Source organism: Colobus angolensis, unplaced genomic scaffold (assembly GCF_000951035.1).
Source record: "Colobus angolensis palliatus isolate OR3802 unplaced genomic scaffold, Cang.pa_1.0 Scaffold82, whole genome shotgun sequence".
NCBI classification, from domain to species: Eukaryota; Metazoa; Chordata; class Mammalia; order Primates; family Cercopithecidae; genus Colobus; species Colobus angolensis.
In genome coordinates this window covers 6,220,447-6,242,454 of record NW_012122043.1, presented here as the reverse complement: position 1 = coordinate 6,242,454, position 22,008 = coordinate 6,220,447, and the positions used below count along the sequence as shown (strand labels likewise).

The following is a 22,008-nucleotide window of genomic DNA, read 5'->3' as shown; positions in this document are numbered from 1 at the left end:
GCCATTCTCCTGCCTCAGCCTCCTGAGTAGCTGGGACTACAGGCGCCTGCCACCTTGCCCGGCTAGTTTTTTGTATTTTTTGGTAGAGACGGGGTTTCACTGTGTTAGCCAGGCTGGTCTCGACCTCCTGACCTCGTGATCCGCCCATCTCTGCCTCCCAAAGTACTGGGATTACAGGCTTGAGCCACCACGCCCGGCCCTTTTTTTTTAAGCCCAGAAGTGAGGCTCTTTAAAGATAGAACTTAACAAATTACTGCTTCCTTTTGACGCTGGATATTCATGATGTGCAGTAAAAATAGGAAATAATGAGTCATTCTTTTCCTCCAGGAGAAGGAGGAACAAACAAATGTGAAAATATTTACAGTATCTTTCCACAGTCTAACCCTTTGCTCCTCCCAGGTTGTGTACATAAAAGCATACACATGGAGCCAATGGCTGCTTTGCAGATATAAAGCTAGACTAGTGGTTCTCAAGACTTTGGACTCAGGACCCCTTTATCTTTTTAAGAAGTGTGAGCCAGGCATGGTGGCTCATGCCTGTAATCCCAACACAATTCGGGAGGCCAAGGTGGGTGGGTCACCTGAAGTCAGAAGTTGGAGACTAGTCTGGCCAACATGGTGAAATCTCATCTCTACTAAAACTACAGAAATTATCTGAGCTTAGGAACGTGCCTGTAGTTCCAGCTACTCGGGAGGCTGAGGCAGCAGAATCGCTTGAACCTGGGAGGCAGAAATTGCAGTGAGCCGAGATCACACTGCTGTACTCCAGCCTGGGCGACAGAGAGAGACTCTGTCTCAAAAAAAAAAAAAAAAAAAAAAAAATTATGGAGGGACCCCAAAGAGCATTTGTTCATATGGCTTTTGTCTATTGATAGTCATAATGTTAGAAATTCAAACTGAGAAAAATTTTAAATGTGTAATCCATTTAACAGTAAACCACCCATTGCATGTTAATGTAAATAATAATTTTGTGAAAAGTATAATTTTCAAAATAAAAAGTCATGAGAAGGGTTGCATTGTTTTATATATTTTTTAGGTCTCTTTGATACCCAGTTTCATGTAAGAGAGCTGGATTCTTATATCTGCGTCAGTCTGTTGTGATAGGTTGTTTTGGTTAGTCTTTGAATCTCATGTTACACAGATGTGTGGTTGGAAGAGGGAGGAGTACAATGATAATTTCAGATCATTGTGGATATTCCTCTTGCATACTTCACCAAAACTCAACATGTGATAGTTTCTTAAAGCTTAGTACTGCAATGTGAAATCACTAATTTTTTTTCCTCCTGTACTACCTTAAAATCCATCCAACTGACTTGCCCTTTGAGTGATCTTTTATGTGTGTTTTATCCGCACAAGCATATCCATATGCATCCAGGCATGTGACGTCATACCCCGGCCATTTCAAGAAAAACTATTTCTGAAATGAAGTATGCAGATTTCTAAATAGTGACCGTTTTCGTCATAGAACATCAAAAAATGTCATTCATGTCACCGCCAATCTTGTCAGAAAAGTTGCTAAGTCTTTGGAAGGTATCAAGCTCGTAGTTAGAGATACTAGTTTGCCACATACGTAGAGCTGAAAGCCATAGTCAGTCAATGTCTGGCATAGTCATTCTTTCAGGTAAAAATGTTGTCCCACCACAAAAGTGGCTAGTTCAGCTTGCAACTCCAACAGTTGCAGAAGTTGCCTGTCTGCAAGACAACCATCCCAGCAAAAATGCTTTCTGCATGCTTTCCACGTCATACCTGAGAAAATGAAGACATGCACTCAAAGGTTGAAATGTTTAAAAATCAGTAGCGCTTCTTTTTTAAGTGTATTCAGAACATCTGTAAGTAAAACTGTTTCTGTTCGTACTTAAAGAACATGCTGGTAAATAATGTGATGGTGACTAGTACAGTTTGGGGCTCCCACTCTGATGCATGTTAATCACCAGCATGTTGGCACCATCAAAACCAATGTCAACACAGCAGTAAAAAGGCAAGTACTGTTTCTGAATTGTTTTGAAAATCTTATTGATTTGTCTGAAGAGTTATCTATCTTTTCAGTATTATATATTAATATAAAATATTTCTCAACATACATGTACAGTTATAAACTAGAACTTAATGGAGAACCCGAATTGGAAAAGATTTCCACTATTTTCCATTTTTTTTCCATCCTTGAACTATGTAAATTAAAAGTCTTAATACTTTTTTAAAGTATACGTAAACATGGAGTATGCTGATTACATTATCCTTGAAGAAAGCGGCACGTAAGCACTGTCAGATTTTCAAAGCCTTATGCTTATTTCTGATCTAATGTTGAGATGCCAATCATATAGTTTATGCATTTCAGTTTAGCTTTAAGATCTTGTTAACTGCTTTTAGTACCCCTGTGAACATATCAGCAACCCATCTTTCACCAGACAGCCAAAGGTAACCTGCGGATGCGAGGCAGTAAGAATCAATATAGTAAGGGTATTTTTAGGGACTGTTGATGGATTGCTGTATTTTGAGCTTAACTTCAAGTGCCAAATGCCCCAGAGCTGACTAAGATGAACTCACCATTTACTGAGGACGGGAGAGGCCATCAGGCACATAGTGGAATCTGGGATTGCCAAGACAAGATGTACGCACCTTTCCCTTGGTAGTTTTGGGGAGAATTCTTGTCTATTTTTTAGTAGCCTAATACGGTATTTTGATGAGGACTTTGTACCACCCTCCTTACCGGAGCCAAGTGTTACTCATTGGGTAACCTCCCGGTCCTGAGAACACATAACTGTGAAATTCTAGGACAACGTGATACAGCAGCGAATCAATTAATTCTCTGTATCAGGAGGGATCTGGTACACCGAGGTACTAATGACTCTGCATCCTTCTCTAAAGGCAGCCCCACAGAAGGCGGGCGCCACGTTAAGCTGTGCTGCTGTCAGCAAGCTGAAAGCTGTGGGTCTCTGACACGGCTCTCAATTGCTAGCAGGTTTCTCTCATTGCACCTCATTTGCATCTGGGACATCAATTAGCATGTTTGTTGAGGCTAATTGAATGAAACTCAATCATAGCTCTTAATTGCTTGACTATGTGAAAAGAAATCACATTAGTGCAGCTAATTAAGTGTACGGCAATAGATGCAACATAATTAGGAGCGAAATGTAAAAAACAAGGGATGGCAAAGGTGCCGGAGCAGGGTTGCAGGGGGACAGCAAGGCGCAGTGACCGAGCGATTGGCGGGTTCGGAAACAGGTCCCTTTGCTCTGGCGCCTGCTTGGAAAAAATAAGCCGCGGGATAATCATGGACAACTTGAGAAGGAAAATGCAAATAGGTTTGCAATTACTACTATTTCAAGCTGTTGAGGGGCAGGAGATGGCACCTCTGGGGGGCCTGGCTCTTGAGTGGGCCCCAGGGACTTGTTAAGTGCTGTTTAAAAGTACTTGGCTTTGAATTACCCTCACGCCTTGTTAAAGGGTTTTTCCTCTTTTATCTTCGATCAGCATTTTCAACAAGGAACATGGAGAAGGATAGTATCCATAACATTTGCATATCAGAATCAAGCTTCCTGTCTTAATTTTACCCAGTACCCTGCCTCAGACCCGTGAAGGGTCTGCACAGCCCCTTGACTTCTAAGGAGGACATTGTTTAGTGGTTGTAGCTTTAATTCCTCAGGTACCAAGCTGGGGAGAGAGATGAAAAGGATCAGTTCTTTCAAAACCAGAAAGCTCGGTGTCGTTCCTCTTGGGAGGAACTAGAAGCCACAGATACCTGTGTCTTCACCTCCCACCTGTATGTGAAGCACTGAGTCGGAGGGCTTTTATTGGCTAGGAAATGCATTTTGTAAAGTTTTTAAAATTGTGCAGTGCCTTGAAATATAAGAATTGGCTCTTTTATATACCGATTTTTTTTTTTTTTTAGAGCTAGTTCTGAAGTTGTAACGCCTAACTCAGGCAAGAAAACAGATCCCTTAGCCCATGCTGAGCTAAAGATAAATGGGTTCCCGTGCCGCTTTCGAATCTGGAGAGCAGACACTTGGTACATTTCTGTAATAATTTTAAATAAAATATCCTGGTTATTGTATGTTAAAACATGCCTATTAAAAGAGCCCATGCTGAGGCTTAGTCACTATCTGATTAGCCTCATTTTAGAGCCCATAAGCAATAAATGCTCAATTACACTCCTGTTATTGTATTTTAATTTGTTAAGAATTGGCATTAAGGAAGAAAGTTATAGCAAGTTGATATTTTTAAAGGAGTAACTGTGCAAGAAGGAATTCATTATTTACAAGCATTAACTTTGGTTTGGAAAGTTGGGTTTGCATATTTTCAGTGGATATTAATGGAAGTAAACTAAAGATGCTTGAGAAAAACCTGTTTTAAGAAATGACCAACACTAACCACTCTATGATGTGCCTTTTCTTATCTTTTCTTTTCTTTTCTTTTCTTTTCTAGACAGAGTTTAGGTCTTGTCACTCAGGCTGGAGTGCAATGGCACGATCTCTGCTCACTGCAACCTCTGTCTCCCAAGTTCAAGCTATTCTCCTGCCTTAGCCTCCTAAGTAGCTGGGCTTAAAGGCACATGCCACCATGCCTGGCTAATTTTGTATTTTTAGTAGAGAAGGCATTTCACCACGTTGGCTAGGCTGGTCTTGAACTCCTGAACTCAAGTGATCCACCCGCCTCGGCCTCCCAAAGTGCTGGGATTACAAGGCATGAGCCACCGCACCCAGCCTGTATGCTTTTCATTTGTCATCCTCAACACAGCGCGGTCCTGAGAATTCCTGTGTCTCTTCCAGCTCTACCTGTCCTTCCATCTAGTTTAACAGAGTTAATTCAATAATAACTTTCTTTCTGTCTTTGGTCTACATCCTCTCAAAGTTGTTTGTGTTTTGTGAAGTCCAGCATCTCGGCTTCCAAGTGGAATCTCCTTTCGGGGGCTGGTGAAGTCAGATTTGCGGTTCCCAGCCCAAATACCACCCTCCCATACCCCAAACCCACCATGACAGCTTTCCTCCAGTGGGACCGTGGCTGACTCCGGCCAGCCTGCCCTGAGAGTCAGGCCATCCTCCCTGAGCCACCCTGTAAGATGAAATGGCCAGTCACCAGCCTCAGGTGGCCAGGCACCTCTGCTCCCGGCCTCTGGGCTGATGTGAGATACACACGTGCCAGGGTTTTCTGCCTGGATGGCCTGTCTGTCCTCTGCCGGGGAACACCCGGCCTTGCCTCTGCCTCTGAACTTGCCCCACTGTGGCAGTTTCTGATCCTTTCTCCAGTGGTCTTCAGCCCATTGTTCTTCCTCCTGGTTCTGACGTTGGTGTTTTGAGCTTTCTGTCTGCACGAAGACTTCTGTCCTCAGGGGTCACCAAGGACCCTGAAGCATCTTGTCCCCCTGGGGCTGGTGTAGGGGAACCTGCATTTCTGTATTTCTCTGCCAGAATGTCCCCTGCCAGTGTGGCTGTGCCCTCATGTAAGAGGTTCTCCTCCTGCCCATCCTGCCGTTGAGAATTCCTGCACCCTTTTCCCTTGAGTCTGATTTGGCTCCACGTGGCACCCTCTAAGTCGCATCGGTTGCGGGGAGGTCTACACTGTCACACCCCAGGCTCACCCACCTTCCCTGGTTGGGCAGGGAGAAAACAGGTCTTCTCATCCTCTGCCCCAAGGACCCACGATTTCATTCCTTTCCCCTGAACTGGAATTGTATACTTCGTGGCTTTCATTGTGCCGTTTCTTCTATCAGCAAACATCTACTTGTTGATAAACCTGTGACTCCTTCACAAGTGTGGGTGTTGTCCTACAATTAAAAGGTGTACTGCTTGCCTGTAATCCCAGCTACTCAGGAGACTGAAGCAGGAGAATCACTTGAATCTGGAAGGCAGAGGTTGCAATGAGCTGAGAGCATGCCACTGCACTGCAGCCTGGGCAGTAGAGTGAGACTCTTGTCTCAAAAAAGAAAAAAAGGTGGACAGCCTGTTTGCTGGAAGCCACTGGGATCTCGCTTTGGCCTCTCTGCTACCCTGTGTCCCAGCAGCTCCCTCAAAACACTTGGCCAAGTTTCCTAGTCCCTGAGACGGAGGCTTCCCACCCTTGCATAATGATTCTAGAACTTTATCCAACTATCTCTCTGCATCAGGTAACTGCCGTTGGGCTGTTAAAAGACAGCAGCCCACTTCCCCACCCTGCCCCGGTCCCTTGCATCCAGCATGTGAGTTTATTTGGCAGTTCTTCTAAAATTACGTTGGCTGAGCACGGTGGCTTATGCCTGTAACCCCAGTGCTTTGGGAGGGTGACTTGAGACTAGGAGTTGGACACCAACCTGGGCAACCTAGCAAGACCCCATGTCTAAAAAAATTAATAAATGAAATGAAATTGTGTTCACCTGAACTTAATTGCTTAAAACAAAGACAAATTTATTGGTTTTCAAATCTAAAGGGAATTCACGAAGATGCTGCCAAAGAAAGAGCATATTTATTCCCACTTCCTGCAGAGTCTTAAAACACTTGAAATGTTGTTTTTCCAAGGGTGATTTCCAAATACAATCATTTCTCTGTATTCATGCGGGGTTGGCTCCAGGACCCTCCAGAATACCAAGATCCTCAAATGCTCAAGTTCCTTTATAATACAGCATAGTATTTACATATAACCTGCATACATTCTCCCGTATACCTTAAATCATCCCTAGATTACTTATACCTCATGCAACGTAAATGCAATATTTTCTTATTTTGTATTTTTTAATTGTTATATTGTTACAGAGGGCTGAGTATATATTCTTTCTTAAGGTGTGATATCGAGTAGTATGTGTCCAGAGTGCTTAAGATACTGTATTTGCAGGCAAGGAGTCTCATCACCAAAAAAAAAAAACAATAACAATGAGTGATGATGATGATGATGCACTAAAGGATCAGTAACTCACTGGCCAGCAGGCCCATGCCCCGGCTCTCAGGTGCTTGTTCACCTTCCCCTTTCCTTGCCCTTCAGTCAGTTCCCAGGTACTGTTTGACTCCACAGTGAGTTAAGTGAGCTGCCAGAGAGCCGTCACTGTCCACCAAGGCTTCCCGGTAGTTCCTTGATTGCTGCTGGTCATGTGCTTCCAAGGCCTGGAAAGCCAGATTCTTTTTCTAACATCCAGCTGTTTTGTATCCATCCCTGAGCTCCCTATTTTTTTGATGCCATAACTCCCACCCCTTGGACGTCTTCCTGGTTCTTAACGAAACACTTGACCTTTTTACTTCCAGTTTTCTCCTGATTTTTCACCAGAGAGCTTCAGCCTTATCAAGATTTTAATGACATTCCCATCTGTAACAGAAAGGTTATTACAACATGGTTTCCTACTCCATGGAATTTTATTTGGAATTTATGGGAGGAGCCTAATGTACCCTCTGATAAACAAGAGTTCAAAAAATCGGATTTTATGTGTAGACTTACTTCCTAATGCCCCTTGAAGGAGGTACCTGCTGTGTCTCTCCTTGTATCTGTAGCTCCTAGGTTAGTTCAGGACACAGAAGCAAAACTCTGATTAAATGTAATGATGATGCTACCAATACTCTGCAGATAAAAATCTCATGATTTTTAAAGTGCTTTCCACAGTGGAAGGGTCTTAGGGTTGTAACTCATGACGTCTGATAGACCCTTTTGTTCTAGGTTGTAAAAGGTCTTTTTTTTTTTTATCTCTCTTGGATGTTTAACATTTTGAACAGGATTACATGCAGAATGTTCATGGTAAGGAGATTGACCTTCTGAGAACCACTGTGAAAGTCCCAGGGAAGAGGCCACCCCGAGCCACGTCGGCCTGCGCGCCCATCTCCAGCCCTAAAACCAATGGCCTGTCCAAGGACATGAGCAGTTTACACATCTCACCCAATTCAGGTAAGCTTACAGCAAACGCACTAGGAAATCAAGTTCCACGGCAACAGATGGTCCAGGCTAGAGGCCACTGTTGGGCTCTTAGGTTAAGTGGAGGCGGTAACTATCACGTTACAGATTAAGGTTTAGAAACCTTATCACTTCTGTGGCTGATCATTTCCTTTCAACTTTCAGTTCCGCAAATGCCAGCGAGCAAATGGTGCTTTGAATCACAGCTGCAAAAACCATGCATCTAGGCCTTTCGCGGGGCTGCGTGGTGGAAAGTGAAGTTTAACATGTGAACTGGGTATTTAAGGGCCTTCTGAAAAACATGAATTAATGTTAAATGTCAAAGATTAACTCATTTGTGATAACTGTATGTATGAAAGTGGAAAAACCATTTGGACGCAAGATTCAGAGGAAACCATTTGACCTATATAAAATGCAAATTTTGTGTTACTATATTTTAATTATCTGCCATTCTTTAATACAACTTTGGTTCTCTGTGTTCTCTTTTAAAGGAGTTTTTTTTTCATTCAGGATCAGAGAAAGCTGGTATTTTCGCAAATGTTGATGTGTTTAGAAATTCCTGGCCTCTGTGCCCAGTTGCAAGCCATCCAAAATGACGTTGTCCATTTTTATTTACGTTTTTGCAAATAATTGCCTTGTGTCATGAACCTTCCCATTGCTATTCATCAGAGATAAGATGAAGATGCTCTTGAGTCCTCCCACACACACAGTCAGGCTCCTTCAGCGTAGGGAAATCCCTTCAATAGTGTTGCATTTTCTCCAGCAGGAAGTCCAGAACTTTCTTCTCTCCCACCTACATCCTGTCTTCTTAAAACAGATTTCTGGCTAGGCGCAGTGGCTCACGCCTATAATCCCAGCACTTTGGGAGACTGAGGCGGGAGGATCGCCTGAGGCCAGGAGTTCGAGACCAGCCTGGCCAACCTGGTGAAACCCCAGCTCTACTACAAATACAAAAACTAGCTGGGCGTGGTGGCAGGTGCCTGTAATCTCAGCTACTTGGGAGGCTGAGGCAGGAGAATCGCTTGACCCCGAGAGGCGGAGGTTGCAGTGAGCCGAGATTGCATCATTGCACTCCAGCCAGGGTGACAGAGCGGGACTCCATCTCAAAAACAAAAACAAAAAAAAAACAACAGATTTCTCTCCTACAAGAGTTTCTGGTCTTTAATGCTGCACTTTCCTCTTCTGAAGCATTAAGTGCTTTTAAAGAGGGACGATGCTGATGGCCTGGTTCTGTGGCATGGACGACACTGGTAGGTGAGAGCAGGATGGCACAGAGGAGTTCGGATTTGGGTCCTCCATCCTGGGCTCCGCCGCACAGTGTTAGGCAGTCACTGAGCTGGTTCCTTCCCACCACACTGGGGTGCTCTTGCCTGGCCTGTCTCTGTTGCAGGGGGGGGCGATGTCAGAGAAGATAACATGGAAGTGCTGGGAAAGCTGAATACAAACACAAGCTGTTGTTTCTCATCAAAATAAAAACTGGCTTTATGCTAAAGGAGTCTTGAGTGCCTCCCAGAGAAGTGAGAACAGTATTTTTCCTGGGGCTTCTATGACCTCCCGACCTTTCTTCCAAGACATGCATGAGGTTTTTCTTACTAGAGTGGTGTGCTAACTATGGGGTGGGAAGAGAAAAGAAGGGCACAAGAAAGAGAAAACAATCTGTAGTGAGGAAAAAGCTGAAGGCTTTATTGCATTAGCACATTACGTAAACTCATTCATTTATTCAAAGAATATCTATAGGTCGGGTGCGGTGGCTCACGCCTGTAACCCCAGCACTTTGGGAGGCTGAGGTGGGTGAATCACCTGAGGTGAGGAGTTCAAGACCAGCCTGGCCAACATGGTGAAACCCCATCTCTACTAAAAATACAAAAATTAGCTGGGCGTGGTGGTGCGTGCCTGTAATCCCAGCTACTCAGGAGGCTAAGGCGGGGGAATCGCTTAAACCCAGGAGGCGAAGGTTGCAGTGAGCCGAGATCATGCCACTGCACTCCAGCCTGCACAACAGAGTGAGACTCTGTCTCAAAAAAAAAAAATCTATCAAGCACCTATTTTGTGCCAGAAATTGTGCAAACTGTAGATATGGAGTCCCTAACCTCTAGAATTCTTCCATTTCCACCTCCCCTTCTGACCTATCACATCACATCTGGTCATCTAGTTATTTAAGTCAAAAAGTGTTTATTGAGTTTCATTTTTATAATTTTAAACTGATAAAAATATGTTAAATAGAATTAATTAAACTTAAAAAGTTATTTGTCTTTGTAACATGGTGTTTGGAATTATGTATATACATTGTGGAATGGCTAAATCATGCCATTCGTGGAGTTCCTCATGTGTGCCTGAGATATAGTTCCTGCTCTCAGGAATCTCCCCTGTCGTTGGGGAGAGAGACAAGTAGACAGAGGCCACAGCAAGCCCCAGGCCCCAGGCCCCAGGACGGCTGTGTAAAGGGCAGGGCATGGAGACTCAGTGATGCTATGGTCGGCTCCACCCCAGGAGGTGGGCCAGGCTTCAAGGAATAGGGGATACCTTCTGAGTTTGAATAAAGGGTAGGAATTTGCCAGGCACACAGATAGGAAGGAAGGGCACCAAATCTGTGACGAAGCGTTCACTATGTAAAAGTGGGATTTCGAACTTCCTCGTCTTGAGGCTTACGTTCCTTGGAGCCAAAGGCCACTGTTGTCCTAAGGGAAACACTAATGTTTGCATTATCTACTTATAATCAAAGACCCTATAAACCGTGCCGTATCTGATGGAATCGGCTGTGGCGTGGGCCTCTCTCTTTGAGGGAGTGAGCTGTGTGGCCTTGGAAGGCATTTCCCATTGCTCAGTTTCATTCTCTTTAAGAGCCCCCCTGTTGGGCAAATGGGAGGGTTGTGACGAGATTGAAATCCCTTTTCCACGGTCACAGCCCTCAGTGTATAACAGGACATCTCGCAACCCTCAGACAGGTTAATCCCACACAGGGGCCTGGCTGACTTTCCCTCTTCTCTGGATTCCAACTAGGGATACGGAAGTGGGGGTATGGCCTTAGCACAAAGGCAGTGCCACTTTGGGAAGAAGAAAATGCCTCATGGCCACAGCAGTGCTAAGGGAAGTGGCACCCTGACCAAGCATGCCGGTGAAGTCATCAGCTGGTGTGCAGCGAGAATGCACAGATAGATCCTCAGGTGGCAGCCCCCTGTTGATTGCTCAGCTTCATTCTTTGGTTCTGAGAATAAGCCATGGGTGGAGGCACTTCTGTAAGAGGAAGCAGCTTCATTAAAATATTGGGAAATTTTAATTTGCATTCACCTCCTCTAAACATGAACATGAATCTGTAAAGTGATACATTCTTTCTTGCTTAAGAAATTAAAGCGTTTGGGGATTTGAGTTTTTATGCTCTTTGAAAATTGAGTTTCTTATGTCTAAAACCGTCATTCACAAAATGTCCTTTCACCCGAGGAATTCCAGCACAACAAATTCAATCTGAAATAAATTGAGGCTACATTTAAGAGATGGACTTTTAGCTAAAAATAGGTATTAGAGAGCTGTGTGCCAAAAAATTGAATACTTTATTCTTCACTCTTGAGACTCGTTTGTTTTGTCTCAGTTCTAGGTGAACTGGAGGGTTTTCTTTCTTTGTATTTTCATTTCTGTATTCATTTTCTTATCTCAGTGTGATTGAATTAGATCAACGTTTTATGCCTTCTCTTCCCGTAATTTGCATTCACATAGACTTGATGTATGTATGAACCTAAGTCTTTGTGGATAACACCTATTATTGCTTTGGAATTACTGTCCATATGTGGAATGATTCGTTCGGTTGGTACAACCATTTCCAGGGTTCTTGATACACATTTCCAAATTAACTTCTAAAAGGTTTTATATAAAAACTCTTCCCATCCATAGCTATCACCCATTTCACCTCACACACTTGCTAATGCTATTAATATTATTGTTAGAATTTATGCTAATCTGATAAGCCATAAAAATACCTCATGTTTTGTTTATTTGGATTTCTTCAATTGATAGGGAAGCTGAACAGCTCACATGTGTTAGCTGTACGTGTTTCTTATGTTGTAATTAATTGTTTAGGTGTATATTTGCCCATTTTTGCTCTAGGTTCTTGTCTTTTTCTTATTGATAATCTAAGAACTCTTTGTATATTTAGGATATGAATATATTTTGCAGGTATTTCCCCAGTTTATTATTTACCTTTTAAATTTTATGGTCTTCTTTACATAGAGAGGTTTTCCCTCTCTTTTATTTATAATCAGATTATCTTTTACTGTTGTGATTTCTACTTTAAGCTATTTAGAAAGCCTTTAATAATCTTGAAACCAGATCACAGTTTATATATGTATACTTCTAAGTTTTAGTTTTATTGTTTTTTTCCTTAAAAAATATATGTATATGTGTTTATGTGTGTGAATATATGTATATGCATATATATCTGTATGTATGTGTGTGTATACATGTATATGCATGTATTTAGCCCCTAATCCACCTTTAATTTGTTTGGGTCTATTGTGTGTGACAGAAATCTAATTGAATTTTTTATTCAAATAAATAATCAACTGTCCTTTTTTCTCTTTGTTGAACTTTTTTTCTTTCCCTATTAATTCCATGTGTCTCCTTTGTTGTAGAACTCAGTCATTTCATCAAATGGGCTGTGTTTCTGGCCTCTCAGATGTTATTCCAAGACCTGGTATCCCTGCATTGTCTTACCTTAGGTAGATTTACCACAATGTCGTAGATTTATGACTCCGTGTATATCTGGTAGTATATAACACAGTTGAATATTTCTCTTTTATCTTCCAGTTTTTCTTGGCTACTGCTACCTGCTTATTTTTCTCAAATGAACTAAAGAATAACTTGAAACCTTCTCCGTCTTGATAAAAATAATCCCCTCACTGGGGCACATGGCATCAGGACTTCCTGAGGCTGTGATACGGGCACGTAAATAAAATAAAATAATAAAAATAATCCTATCATGGCTTTTAACTGGTATTGGTTTTAAGCTATTAATTGTGGAGGAAGTGACATCTTTACTATGTTGTTTCCCAATTTATTCAAATTTGTATTATAGCCTCCAGCAAAGTTCAGCATTTTTTTTTTTTTCATTTAGATGCTGGACATGTCTTGTTAATCTATTCTGTTAGTTTATAGTTTTTGATGCATTGTGAAGCTAATTGTTTTTAGAGGGGTGGGGTCTATTATGTCATCTAATTGGTAAGAATTAAGAAAACTCCTAATTTTTGTATTTTCTATATTCCGCCATCTTGCTGAACTCTTGTTAGTTGGAATAGCTATTGGAGGTTTCTCTTGATTCTCTGGCACACAGTCATCATGCATTCCATATTTCAAATATTATAATGCCTAACTGTATGTCAGTGTTGACTTTTAATTTCTCCCACCAGTTTACTGACACAGAGACTGGATTGTGTCGCCGCCTCCTGTGCCATTCATCTCCATTGTTACTGAGTCTGCTGTGCGCCCACCCTTGATTAATGCTCCGGATATTGGGGTGGGGGAGGACAAGACGGTCTCTCCAGGAGCCTTACACTCAAGTAGGGGTGGAGGATTCCAAATATAAACACACAAGTAAGATCATTGTAAGGAATGATAAGTGCTGAAGGGATACTTGGGGCAATTGAATAGAAAATACCTGGAGGGGGTTTGGGGTGGGGTATTCCTAGGACTTGGGAAGTTATTTGCCTGTATTGAAATAGTGACTACATTTCCCACTTTAAAACGCTGGAAATGTGGTCATCTTCCTGTCAGTTTTTGCGATGGGTTTGGGAGAGAGGAAGAAACACGCACTGTCAGAGCAGCTGCCTTGTGCACTGCTGATGACTGGGCTCAGGCCACCCTCTGGGGCTCATGCATTGAGGACGGCAGAGGAGCTGCAGTGGTGATGGGGTGGCTCTGGGGCTCCCTGTGGCGGTCGTGGAGTTCAGGAGTGGGCTGGGGCACAGAGCAGGCTGTGCGACGAAATCAAGGAGAGCTGGCCAGTGTTGTCCCTGCCACCAGCACCCCCAAGAGAGCGTGCATGGGAACAGGCAGCATGCCTAGGGAGAGCAGAACCTTTTGATGTGGATGCTGGTGCTCGAAAGAGGGAAACGGAGATGATTGTGAAACTCAAACCTCCTCACAGTCACAGAGGAAGAGAAAGAAATGGAGAGGCAAGGCAGCTCTGACCATAGGTGGTATGAAGTGCACCAGCCACTCACAGCGCCCCACACAGTAGGTCTAAAATGAAACCCACCAGTCAGCATGGGCCATACACCTGCTCAGAGCCCATAACCAGCCTTCTGGTTGGTCGAGGCTGCAGAGAAAACTTTGGCCACTTCATCTGCCTTATCAATCCACATGCTCTTATTCGTAGATAATGGACAACGAAGATGTTTGTGGGAATCAACAGTAAAAATGTGAAGGATAACTGATCTTAGGGAAAAGAGTGACATTTTGGTGAAAGGGAATTTGAAAGGAAATTATAACTCCTATCAACAGAAGAATTTAATAGGTTAGTTATTAATGATACTCATAAAATTAAGCAAACAGAGAGCATGTGTTTGGCCGGGCGTGGTGGCTCATGCCTGTAATCGCAGCACTTTGGGAGGCCTAGGTGGGCAGATCACCTGAGCCCAAGAGACCAACCTGGGCAACATGGTGAAACCTTGTCTTTACAAAAAATGCAAAAATTAGCTGGGCATAGTGATGAGTGCCTGTGGCCCAGCTGCTGGGGAGGCTGAGGTGGGAGGATAGCCTGAGCCCAAGAGATCAAGGCTGCAGTGAGCCATAATCATGACACTGTACTCCAACCTGGGCAACAGAGTGAGGCCTGTGTCAAAACAATAAAGAGTATGTGAAAATACTATAAGAGAAAGAGTTTTAGAAATAAAGATTGCAGGCCGGGCGCGGTGGCTCAAGCCTGTAATCCCAGCACTTTGGGAGGCCGAGATGGGCGGATCACAAGGTCAGGAGATCGAGACCATCCTGGCTAACACGGTGAAACCCCGTCTCTACTAAAAACACACACACAAAAAAAAAAAAACTAGCCGGGCGAGGTGGCGGGCGCCTGTAGTCCCAGCTACTCCGGAGGCTGAGGCAGGAGAATGGAGTAAACCCAGGAGGCGGAGCTTGCAGTGAGCTGAGATCCGGCCACCGCACTCCAGCCCGGGCGACAGAGCAAGACTCCATCTCAAAAAAAAAAAAAAAGAAATAAAGATTGCAAAAATAAAAAAATTCAGTAGACAAATACTGTAAAGAACATGGCTAAAGACATGTTGGTAGTCAAAGATATAACAGAAGAATATATGCTAGAGCCAAGTAAGGATATCTGAAGAGTCAAGTATCAAGTTGGATGGGAGAGGAGGCTCTGCAAAAATAAAAATAAAATCTTAAAACACACCCAAAATAGTAAACAACAAGGTAACCTACAAGAGAAATCTGACTGTAGAATTCTCAAGAGCAACATGCATTCTTAAATATAATGGAAATATTCCCTCCTAAGGACAATTAATTCTGAACCTAGAAGCCCATGCAAAGACTACTAATCAAATGAAGGTAGAAAAAAAGACATCTTTAGACAACATACAGGGCTATACAACATCTCTGTCTTAAAGGGTTTTGAAAAAATTACTTAAGGATCTTCTCCAGAAAAAAAGAAGAATCCAAAAAATATTTATTCAGGCCTGGTTAAACCTTCCCTTCCTCATTCAAGGTCACTGGCTTCTCAGGATGTCCATGGCCATTATCCACTTCCATTCTTTTGGCCTGGAACTTACGCTGTCTTAAGTTGCCATTCTAATGGGGATCCACCAGAAGCCACATTTTGGAGAATCTTCCCAACTTGAATTTCAGGTATAGGTCCAGAGAAGGAGGTAAAACATCAAGGTATTTTCTGACATGAATGTTTGGCCAGCCTAGTTTGGTGACGCTGTATCCACATGTAACAGAAAGCAGAGAGCAGGAAAATATAATGGCCAAGAGCAAGGGTTTTGGAGTCAAAATCACTGAATAGAACCCCATTTCTCCTGTCTCAGACCCTTCTGAAGTTGTCTCACTAAACCCCAGCTTCCTTGTTTTTAAAATGGGGAAATGGTGTCCACTTCTGTTCTACAGAGAAGAATACACAGCATTCCTCTGAAAAGCTTGGCTGATGCTGACTTCACAGAATTATATCATTACTTCATCATAATGATCATACCAAAAGGAAGGAAGAGGGGAAAGAAATTATGTTCTTGAATTAATTTTTCAAATACAATAAAGCATTGACATAGCCTTTGAGTAGACGTAATGGACATAGGGCTTAGACTTCACAAACCCATGCTGCCCAACAGACAGCATCCCACGATCATGGCAGTGAGGGGACAGACAGAAGAAATGCTCTTCGGGACTTTCATGGATCTCCATGGAGCTATCTGCTCCAGTCTGTGTCCTGTGGTCACTTTATTCTGTAACTCCTGGTTGTGACATTTTTGTTCTAGGATGACAGATATCTTCTTGTCTCTAAAGTGTGTCTTTGTTGGGTTTTTGCAACTATGGATATGTTTTTATCCTAACCAGATTGATGCTTAGACCTTTGTCAAAGGAAACCTTTCCCCTTCTCCTCCACATCCCCCCCTTCCCCACTTGAGGCCCCCAGCGGTTTCGAAATATTAAAGCTGTCAGGAGGGTTGAAGCTGATTTTCCAGGGGAGGTGGGGGAGGCGGGGACAGCAAATGTGTTTTGAGTATTGAACTGCCGTTGACATCTAAAGTCTCAACCATGCTGTTTTCTCCACACTTCAGCAATCAGGACATCCAGCAAACCCATAAAAAACCAAACTAATAGCATGAATATTCAGTGACCTAGAATACTAATTATTGTCATGAATATTAATGTGATCGGACTTGCTTTTTCCTCTCCTCTTTCTCTCTCGTCCTCTTTCTCCCTCTCTCCCTCTCTCTTTTTTTCCACTTAGCCGGCTCTAAAGATGGGTCATAATGAGAGCATTTAAGAGGGAGCGCTCTCCGCCGTGACAGGGACCGGGGTAATAAGGAGAGCTTGATTAACGTGGTGCACTTGGGGGAGAGATGAGAGGCTTCACGTGGGCCTGTTCGGGGGAGGCAATGAGGCACCGGCGGCTCTGTTGCTGCTCCCGGAGATTAATGAGGCCTAAGAGTGCATTAGGAACAGTGACAAAGGTTTGATCTAATGGGCTCAGTCATTTTTCCTTTGAGTGACAGACGCACAGAAGTAATTGGCTGTGCAGAATGGCAGCTCATTGGCGGTACTTAAGGATACATTATCCCCGTTGTGTGGCCCGCAGAGGCTGTTTATCAAAACTGCTCACACTGCAGACGCGAAGTCGCGAAGCTGCTGTTACAATGGTAATAGCTATTAAAAAAAAATAACGCAACATCAAAACTAGACCCGTTGTTGTCTCATGGAAAGAAAGTTTTTCTTTGTTTAGTTTCAGACGGTCTAGAAAACATTATAATAACTCTGGAGTCCATAGTCTGTTGTGGGCCCTGGATGAGCAGTGTCAGTCCACGCGTGTCCCCTGCTGGCATGCGGTGTGGCTGAGGCTTGGTGGAACACAGATCCTTGCTTCCCACTCATGTCGACCGAGGTCGCCCGGGAGTTTTCCACACATTGGATCTTGGTTCCAACCTCTGATATGTAAATTGGAGGCTTCTGCTAAGTACCCTTCTAGCACTTTGGTAGACCATTTGCAAACGGAAGCCTTATTGAGAGTTGAGAATTATTTTTCTGAAATAAAACCTCAATATCAGTAGCATGTGATACCTGCTTTCATAAACGAGGTTTTGTTGGAATTGGTTTTAATGTCTATTTGACAATTTTTAGGGAAAAAGTTAATGTTTTGTGAGGCTTCTCTTAGACATCAGGAAGTTAGCTAAATCTGACATTTAAAGACACGAAAGTTCATCTTAGTTCTTTTTAAGAATTGCAGTATCTTCAGCTTTTATGAGTAATGCATTCTCACTACTAGTTGTTTCTGTGTTTGTACATTGCTCCCACTGAGGTTTAGGCAAATTCGTTTGATACTGCTTCCATCATTAAATTGTAAACTCTTGGAGGCATACACTGTTATTTCTCTTTCTTTGTTATCCTCTTTTAGTTTTGTGACCTAGCAATTATTTGTTCATTAAGTCTATATTCCTGCATGTTACCCGTCATGTGAAATGTAAGTGATCGATGTTGAGAAGGAGATCAGTTGGTTTCCTGCAGATGATGTTCCCCTGTGGTAGCCCTCCATGGTCCCGAGCATTGGTGTGCAATTCAGAAGTAAGTGTCGCACTTCCGATGTAAGGAAAGCTTCCATTATTTGAACTCTAAGTGGAGTGTTCTTTTCTGAAAGAACCAACTAAAGCAACTTGATTCCTGATGATTTCAGCTGAGACATAACGGGATGGCCAGGCTCCTGAGTTGGATGTGGTAACAGGTGTGCCTACAAGTAAATAAAAGGTATAAAAGGTGCTTCAAAAACTTTTTTTCTCTCAAAAATGTATGTGGGTGGTGAGGAATAGTGTTTCAGCTGCTGCACTGATGCTTCTGAGACCAGCGAAGTGGTCTGCAGGGTCAGCTGTGGGAAAGAGGAGGTGCCGGGAAGAGCCTGTGTGAATTACTCGGGCCCCCTCCACCAGGGAGCCAGCTGCCAGCCCCAGGCGCCAGTGAGAACCGCAGCCTTGGGAAGGGGCTTCTGACTCTTCCAGGCTGGAGTTGAGTCCGTGGCTTCCCTGCTTTCTGCAGTCCTTTCCCACATGGGCAGAGGAGAGTTTTTCGAAGTAATCGTGACATTTTTCCGTCTCGAAACCTTGTGACCCATTGTTTTGAGTTACCACTCATGTAGCGAACGATTGCCTTTCTGGAATATTTCTGGTGAGTAGTCAAACTCGGCAACATCCCAACCAGCAAACCTGTAAAACCCGCCCATGTTACCAGACTTGTGAGCCCAGGGTCGTCTTCCCTGTGTCATTGCTGGATGCGGTTGTGAGATCATTTTGTAAGAACTGGAAGGCAGAGAAAGAAGTAGTAGTGAATACTCCTCAGAGTAGAGCAGTGTGGCCACCTGCTCCTGGAAAGGGACTGTAAAATTCGGAGATGACCAGAGAAAGCTCCCCTCAAAACAGTGTTGTCAAATGAAAATGAATTTTATGTTAAAACACACACACACACACACACACCTGTTGCATTTATCATATAAAGGAGAAAGAATAAAGATGGAACCGTTATTCATGGCAAAGAAAGACACCAAAGAAAAATTCTTTTCTTCTCCGTTTTCATAATGCTTACACACCTCATCCTCACCGTTGCATATCAGCTTGTCCATATAACCCATACCAGGAGAGGGATTGTGGCCAAGCCAGCCGTAGGGTGGCTGTCTCTGTAAACGCTGTTGGAATCTGGAGCGGCACGTGTGCCTTCAGCAGGTAAAAATGGCACAAGGAGAAGGGCACACGTTGTTTTGCAAAGATCAGAATAAAACTCCGTGTTTGAGGAAGTGACAATGAACCGTGTTAATTCTAGCATGTTGAATCCTGCACGGCCACGTTGATGGATTTAGTAGTCATAACATTTATCGTTGCAGCTGGGTCTGGATTCTATATATTTTTTCTGTTCAATGTAGAACTGTGTGGCTGGAGAAAGCTACTTTGTCTTTAGAATAAATAAATACACTTGTTTTTAAATATAATTACTTAAATGAGAAGTTAGCGTCTGATATGGTAATTATTTTGTCTTGAATTGTACGAGATGCCACATGATATCCACCCCCAACATGGAGCAGTAACCCAGGGATGGGAAGGAAGGGATGACCCTGGCGCTGCAGCTCACTGTCACCTGCTGTCAGGCCATGTCCTTCATCTGCGTGTACATGGTGCCCCAAACACAGGGTTCGGTTTGGTTTTTTTTCCTCTCCTTCCTTTCTTTTGTAAACTGTACCTCTGACAACATTGGCATCGCTCTGATCATCAGACCTTTGGGATGCTGGAAGATGGGGGTGCTGTGGAGTTGTCCACAGCACCAAGCACTTCACTAGTTGATGATGGGTGTTCAGTGAGCACTCACTGAGGGAGGGAGTGAGCTCAAGCGAAGTGATGCCAACTACAGCACTAAAGCAAACAGAAGGCAGATGGCATGCACAGTTTATACCTGTAGAGACACCATTACAAGGGAAACGTAAGGAGAATATTCAGACGTTTTAGATTTTAAAGACAAAATTAGCAACATCATCATTTTAAGCTTCTGCTAAAAAACTGTAGAGATAGGAAAACCCACTGTTGAGATTAGTAACTGATATCTGCAGAGGTTTTGCAGTTTACAGAGTGCTTTACATAATTTGATCATTATATTAACCACATGGGGCATACTGTTATCATTATCACCATTTCTTCATTATTATTATTATCCACTTTAGAAATTATGGACTAAATTGTTTTAAAGATGCCCAGGTTCCATCTTCTTTTAGTTACTGGTCATTAAGAAAATTAGCAACACATATCATGAATCAGAAAGACACATTATGCTGTTTGTTCCAGTAATAATGCTACTGAGAATTTCTGCTAAGGAAAATTCAAAAGTAGAAGATGTCCTTTGCAGTGTTGTTTACAGTCAGAAATTGGAAACAACCAAAACTATCCAGAAGTAGAAAAATGGTAATATAAATTATGTACATTAAATCAATAATGTTACATATCTAAAATTATGAAGATTATATAACAACATGGGGGAAATGGTTAGGAAATCATATTAAAGAAGTATATAAAGTTATATCTTTTCTGTGGCCATAACCAAGAAAAATGTATGCGTATGTTCACTAAAAAATCGATCTATTAGATGAGATTATGGTGGATTCAGTTTATATTATTTGTTTATCTGTACTTTTTTGCCAAGTAAACTTTAACAGTACAACAAAATAGGCCCCCATTAGTTTTTCCTTGACTTCGTAATTTAGAGCAGGCAGGAAGCAGCATACAATGAGCTGTTTCTACATTGTAGGAAAGAGCCGTGGGCTGTATAATTCCAGGATGTTGAATCCTAAGCCTGGCCACATTGCTGTATTTAGTAGTAATTACATCTGTCATTGTGACTAGGTCTGAACTCTGTACTTTGTCTCTGATAAACATAACCTGGAAAATCTCTTAACTAAAAAGGAAGGTGTCAGGAAACACCAGATCTGTGCCTCCCGAGTAGATGGTTGGATTGTGCTCTTTTACAAACCAAGTATCGCAGGATGCAGAGTCCTGAGTGCCTGCATCTTACAAGATACGGAGTGTGTCCTTGGAAAAAAATCCTCTTAGCCTGAAATTCCGCTTGCCAAAAACAAGGCAGATCTCCAATGCAAATACAGGAGCGAAGGGGTCCCATTCACAGGCCTTGAGTCATGTGTGTCACTTTTTATGGTAGTGTTGTGAATTATATTCTTTTTGGGTTTGTAATTAGAGGACAGAACAGATGGCGAAGGCCTAGTTTGAAGTGATGTGACCATTAGTGTCGCCTCCTTCATCCAGTTGTGATTCCAGGGAACCTGCTTTTCCCACGCATGCGCAGAACGGGTGCAGTGCAGCTGTAGGGTTTGCAAGGTAGCTGCTCACGCTGAGTTTTTATAGCGTTTGAAGCTATCTATGAATGAGATTGGAGCGAAAAAAGCAGTCCCTGGATGTTTCTGAGGGTGAGGGCTCCAGAGGGGAGGGGTGAATTCCTGTCACTCATATTCCTGTAATTAGGATTTTTTAAAATAACAGGTATACAATTCTGCAGTGGGAATACACGTCTGGTTTACACTTAGGTGCTCATAGAATCCTTTTTGGCTTTTTCCCTGCCCTCTATGTACATGAAAGTTCCTATCACCCATCACCAATAGTTGCTCCTCTCTTCAGGCTTATTTAACCAATAAGTCAAATGCCAACTATTATTTTCCTAGTGAAATGCTTTGGTGAAGTTAAGTCCTATTTGTAAAGACAGACCAAAATTGGAAGGTGCAGGGAATGAACTTTTGTATTTTGTTATTGTTATTGTAAAGATTTGTTGATGAATCTTTCTTTGAATGCTGTGAAAAGCTATCATTTCAGAGTATATTTTTAAAAATCAGAACAGGCTATTTTTAATGTAATAAGCCAATAGCTTAAAAGAGGGATTCTGTCTTTGATGTCATTTGGTGGATGAAAACATTCTTATTCAA

The 22,008-nt window shown here is 42.7% G+C and overlaps 1 protein-coding gene across 1 annotated transcript in view; it reads left to right on the top strand.

Moving 5' to 3' along the window:
- Positions 1 to 22,008, top strand: part of AGAP1 (ArfGAP with GTPase domain, ankyrin repeat and PH domain 1) — a 611,312-nt gene that overhangs the window by 381,292 nt on the left and 208,012 nt on the right. The window contains exon 11 of the mRNA XM_011929622.1: positions 7,667 to 7,835. Within this exon, the coding sequence (XP_011785012.1) occupies positions 7,667 to 7,835 (169 nt within the window). The remainder of the gene's footprint in view (positions 1 to 7,666; positions 7,836 to 22,008) is intronic.